This window comes from Protobothrops mucrosquamatus, unplaced genomic scaffold (assembly GCF_001527695.2).
Source record: "Protobothrops mucrosquamatus isolate PMUCROS unplaced genomic scaffold, P.Mucros_1.0 scaffold1632, whole genome shotgun sequence".
Classification (NCBI taxonomy): Eukaryota; Metazoa; Chordata; class Lepidosauria; order Squamata; family Viperidae; genus Protobothrops; species Protobothrops mucrosquamatus.
This window is the reverse complement of record NW_015387791.1, coordinates 179,837-185,909: the sequence shown is the minus strand read 5'-3', so window position 1 is coordinate 185,909 and position 6,073 is coordinate 179,837. Positions and strand designations below refer to the sequence as shown.

Sequence of the window (6,073 nt, the reverse complement as noted above, 5' to 3'; positions counted from 1 at the left end):
ATTTCATAACCTAGCACATTTCATGATACCATATTCAGCAAAGCTGCTTTAATAGGAATGAATCTTGAAAAGGCAAGGCTTTTCTGTCCCATCTATAGGCAAATATACTATTTTGTATACTTGACTGTATTCATTTGTGATCATGGTTAGCTGTCATAGAAATCATTTAATGGGGGGTATAAAGAGGCTTGGTTTAAAGGCATATGTTGGTAATAAACCTACGGGGATGTTAGATCTCTTAGGAATGCCACTTGAAGTATGTCCTGAAACAAATTCAATTAAAATCAATATATCCCAGCTTTTTAAAATGGAAGGGCAACATTTGTGGCACTCTATATGTAGCAGTTCTATTTATTCCTCTTATTACAGGAAGATACAAAGATACTGTTTTGCAAAAACATAACTGTAGATAGGAACAATGGAAAATAGGAGTCATAGGTTTCTGAACTCTCTTAAGTGAGCCCTTCTGGATCTTTTCCAGTTTTTTGTGGCTGCTATTGAATCATTTGTTCAGTGCATTACTAAACTTCTGCTTCATGAGTGAGCAGAGTGTTCCAGATGTTTTTGGATTGCCATTCTCATCATTCTTGGTAACTAATCAAGACCTTTGGGGAAAAAAGCTGAGGCCACATCAAAACTGTAGTTTCATATTGAAATCATATGGATTAATACCTTTCAAGACAGCAAAATATTAAATTAAAATGTAATTCTATATGCTGTTCTGGTCCATTTTTCTAATATTTTACATGAACTTGAAAAAAAGGAGAAAGAGATATAATTGTGAAGATATTTATGAAGTATCTTGTGAGATATAAAACTTACGCTAAAATTAGCTTCACAGGTTTGATCTATGAAAGTTGTGTGATACTTGTTTTAGTTCTTAAGTCCCACAGGAATTTCCATTGTAACATTTTTTCAGCTAATGTTTTTCTAACTTGTACAGAACAAGTTCTATATTCCACTATTAGTATTTTAATATTTTTTTGAATTTTTATTTATGTGCTTAAACTAAATATACTACAAACAAAAGATAAAAATTGCAACACTGTAGAAGTGGGTATCAGCACTATACTACGATGGTAACTTTTTAAATGGATGCACACATTTGTAATTTTGGATTCCCAAATATTTGTATGGGACAAACAGATACTGAATTTTCATAAGAAAACTGTCAGGGAATGGTGCAGCCAGTGTCCAAATGGAGTCAGAGACGCTGACAAGAACTTGCAGTTTTATATAAATAAATATATTTACAGTAAATAAGAGAGGCAAACAGGAGAGGCAAATCATCACAGCAGGAACATCATGAGGTAAATTACAGAGAGCATGCACCGCACACAGAGGAAAAAGGCGGGAAACAAGGAAACTCCCCCTTTATTCCAATTACACCAATTATAGCTCTGATTCCCTCATGCAGTGGACAGCTTTCTTTAATCAATTAGCTATAACTGTGTGTTCTTATTGTACAACCCTTCATTGCTCCAGCTATTCAATTTTTAAATATCTTAACACCCTTCCAATTTATAGCTGGACAGCATTTAAACCAAATTGTTTCACAAGATCCTTGTGTTTCTATATATCCAATGGCTTTGTCATGAGGTCAGCCAAATTATCTTCTGATGGACAATAAATTAGGTCTATTACATTTTCTTTCATTGCTTCTCTGACATTGCAAGAAAACACACCATGCCACTGTGTGGCTGCTGATATGGATAACCTGTACCCAGTATACATATTGCTATAGTCTTTCTCCCCTTTCTCTAGGCCGTGCCCCCTCCCGGGTGGAGATGGAAGCCAATGCAGCAAGCGATGAGGGTGTGCATTTCCAGAGCTACCCTTTTGACTTCTTGGAGTTCCTGAACCACCAGCGCTTTGAACCTATGGAGGCCTACAATCACGAACACGCCAAAGCTGTTGCTGCCCTCCCTTGCCCACAGCCACAGTATGAATATGCCCAGCCACCGACAGCTGCTCCACCTGCTCATTTTGACCGCGTCCCTGCCACCATTGGCACACCTAAACCCAAAGCTGAGGGCCCGTCCTCCTCCTCTTCCTCAGCCACCACATCTGGGACCGTTCAAGTCAAGAAAGCTGAGCCAGGGGCCCCTGCACCACCTCCACCCCCCCAGCAGCAGCAGCAACCGCCATACAGTACTCCAGCCGTGGTACAAACAGCAGGCCAGCCTCTCTTTGACAGTACAGCAGCTGCAGCTGCTGCGGCGGCAGCTTACAACACTCCTCAGTGGGGCATAGTAGACCTTTCTGGCCACCAGCATCTCTTCAGCAGCCTGAAACGTGGACAGGCTCCCCCACCAACTGCAGCCACGGTTACTCCTGACAGTCAGGCAGGCAAAGACGACAAGAACTATTTCCGTCGACTGAAATATTTCATTGATCGGCGATTCCCATGTGGCGTGTGCCAGAAGTCATTCAAGCAGTCATCCCATCTTGTTCAACACATGCTGGTGCACACAGGCGAACGGCCGTACGAGTGCACCACCTGCGGCCGTACCTATAACCACATCTCCAGTCTCATCCGGCATCGCCGTTGTCACAAAGACACTGAGGATGCTACTGCTGCTGCCAATGCAGTGGCTGCTAATGCAGCTGCTGCCAACGCAGCGGCCGCTAATGTAGCAGCTGCCAACATAGTGGCTGCAGCCACTGCTGCAGCCGCTGCTGCCGCCAGCATAACAGCAGCACCTGGCGCTGAGGGAGCAGCCCAGGCTCCTACCCAAAGCGGTAACCCCCAGTCAGTAGCTGCACCATCTGGTGGAACAGCCACATCTGCCCTCAGTGCTGCCATAGCTCAAGCCGAAGGTCCTTTTACCTGCTCTCTGTGCTGGAAAGTGTTTAAAAAGCCAAGTCATCTTCACCAGCATCAGATTATCCATACTGGTGAGAAGCCATTCTCCTGCTCCGTCTGCCAGAAGAGTTTTAATCGCCGTGAGAGCTTAAAGCGACACGTGCGGACACACTCAGACTTGTTGCGAGTCCAGTGTGGGGTTTGTGGCAAAGAGTTCCGGGATGCCTCCTACCTGCTCAAGCACCAGGCCACTCACGCTCCTCCTGGAACTTTACCTCCACGCCCCGAGTACAAATGTGACATCTGTGGCAAGGGCTACGTGGCTCCCCAGAATCTACTACGTCATCGGCAGCTCCAACACGAGGGTGTCCAGCTGTCCAAGGATGGCACCAATACCTTGCCTTATCTGCCACCAGGGGCCTACCTCCTTCCACAAGACCCACAAGGCACGGGCTCTGAGGGAGACACCAAGCCAACCTCCTATGGTCTCTTGGGTGCCCACCCCTTGCTGGTAGGGACAGCGGCAGGCAAGAATTTCTCCTGTGGGATCTGTGGCCGTGGCTTTGGACGACGGGAGACACTAAAGCGTCATGAGCGGATCCATACAGGTGAGAAGCCTCACCAGTGCGCAGTGTGTGGGAAGCGTTTCCGTGAATCTTTTCACCTCAGCAAACACCATGTAGTGCATACTCGGGAGAGGCCGTACAAATGTGAAATATGTGGGAAAGTGTTTGGTTATCCCCAAAGTTTAACTCGGCATAAACAGATTCACCGGTTACAGCTACCTTGCTCTTTACCACCCATGGGGCCCTCCCTGACCCCCATGGGCCCTTCTCTCCCTCCACCCCCTGAGGGACTAACCTATGGCTGTTCTGACTGTGGAGAGCGCTTTCCTGATCTTTTTCATGTCATGAGCCACAAGGAGGTCCATGTGGCCGAGAAGCCCTACCCTTGTGATGTCTGTGGCAAATGTTTTGGTTTCATTGAGAATCTCATGTGGCACAAACTTGTCCACCAAGCTGCTCCTGAGCGACTTATACCACCAGATGAAACAGCAGCTGCTGTCGCTCCACTAGAGAACGGGCTAGCTAGTGGTGAGAACATGTCGTCTTATGAAGATCATCCAACCTTGCCAAGTGGAGAACGTTTCTCCTGCTCTATCTGTGGCCAGACCTTCAAGCATTTCCTGGGACTTGTGACCCACAAGTATGTGCATCTGGTGCGTCGCACGTTGGCCTGCTCGGTCTGTGGACAAAGTTTTGCTGGAGCTTATGACTTGCTGTTGCATCGTCGCACACACTTGCAAAAGCGGCACTTCTCATGCCCAGTCTGTGGCAAGCGCTTCTGGGAGGCTGCCCTTCTCATGCGTCACCAACGCTGCCACACCGAGGAGCGCCCATACCGCTGTGCTGTCTGCGGGCGTGGTTTTCTGCGCTCCTGGTACCTGCGTCAACACAAAGTGGTTCACACAGGTGAGCGTGCTTACAAGTGTGCCCTCTGCAACAAGCGCTTTGCCCAGTCATCCAGTCTGGCAGAACACCAGCGTCTTCACGTAGTTGCCCGGCCTCAGCGTTGCCCGACTTGTGGCAAGACCTTCCGCTACCGTAGCAACCTTTTGGAACACCAGCGAGTCCACCTGGGTGAGAAAGTCTACCGCTGTGACCGCTGCTCCAAGAGCTTCTTCTATCTGTCATCCATTCTGCGTCACCAACGCTCCCACGATGCTAAGCGTGAATTGAGATGTGGGGCGTGCCTCAAGCTCTTCAAAGACCCCAAGTATTTTAGCAAACACCTCCAGGCCCATCAGGGAGGACGGCCCTTCAAATGCAGCACCTGCGGAGAAGCCTTCTCCAATACTTACGGCCTCAAAAAGCACCGTCACATTCACAAGATGGAGCGCTTTGCTGCCATGGGGGCCCATAAGGAACAGCCCTAATGTTGGAATAGTAGCAGCAGAAAAAAAAAATGGGTGGTCCGTATCTTGGTGCTGTAGGATGGGACATGAAGCTACTTCCAGGTTTCTGTTGAGCCACGATGGCAAGGCATTTCCATGTATAGAATATAAGATGTGCTTGTTAGCAGTGAGATGCTCCAGTTGGGCACTAATTTGGAAGAGTCATCAAATCATAAAGTCACGAGAGGACAAGCCAGGTAGAGGCAAGAAGGAATTGTAAACATAGGGTATGTAATTAACAAGAGGTAGTCGCCAGTTACCTGCTAGATTTCTGCTCTCTGACAGAGTATCTTGACCGCTCTGGATTTTTTAACTAATTGCCTAGGGAAAGGGAGATGGAGATAGCAATCATAGAAGTGACCTTTGCCTGTCAAGCATGGCCACGGTGTTGGGAGATGAAAGTTTCTTCCTGTTTCTGAGCAAATGGGAACAAATAAGGTTATGGTGGAATGACATTTTTTTTCATTTGAACCCTCCATTCTGGAATGGAAACCGTACGGCATTCCAATTCACAAGAATTCCTGTAATCCCCTTTACCTAGAGAGAAATGTTAGACCCAATTCATTCATTTGGGAATGAGACAGGAAGGACCATGATACAGCACTTGAGGAATGTCCACCAATCTTTTCTGTAAACTCAACTATGTAATCTGTATTAGGTAAGCCTTGTTTGCATTCTGAGAGAAAGACTTTAATTAGTGTCCTTTCTTCATATGTATAAAGAAAATAGGCTAGTTCTCAATTTTTTAAGACCTGGGAGGTAGTGAGACATGGCTGTGGACAGTAGAAAGTTAAAGGAGTCTGCTTGAATTGTCTAGTGTGTGGCACCTGTTGTCTAAATGCTGTTGTGCCATCACATCTCTATTATATTCCTGCCTCCAGAACAGTACCAGTTCATGATGCAACTGGAGGTTCACAAAACTCTACTATGGAAAAAAAATTGAGCCCAGAAGGTTTCTAGCCAAGCTTCCCTGGCATGCCACTTTCCACATTTAGGGAGCACTGAATGTTAAAAGGCATTTGAAGTTGTTATTCTTGCCATTATGCACCTCTGAAGAAGCAAAATCCCAGGATAATTATATTGTGTGCTTTTCTAAATGTTCAAGTTGGCCCATCAGGAGTAGACAGGAAATGCAAAAGTAGGCTAGGCTCCTTCCCCCTTGGGTTAGCTCTCTTTCTTTGTGCTCAATATCCTCCCTAATCTATTGGACTCAATATAGATGAACTCATGTGTGAATAATACCTTACTCTGAGCCCTAAAGTGGAATGTGGGTTTGGAGAGAGTTGTGACTGTGTACATTGTTAGCCTTCCCT

General features: G+C 46.2%; 1 protein-coding gene across 1 annotated transcript; it reads left to right on the top strand.

Moving 5' to 3' along the window:
• The first annotated feature begins 1,787 nt into the window (after window positions 1-1,787).
• ZNF865 (zinc finger protein 865) lies at window positions 1,788-4,742 on the top strand. Its single transcript, XM_015822639.2, has one exon. It carries the CDS (start codon window positions 1,788-1,790, stop codon window positions 4,740-4,742), a length of 2,955 nt encoding a protein of 984 aa, XP_015678125.1.
• The last annotated feature ends 1,331 nt before the right edge of the window (window positions 4,743-6,073 follow it).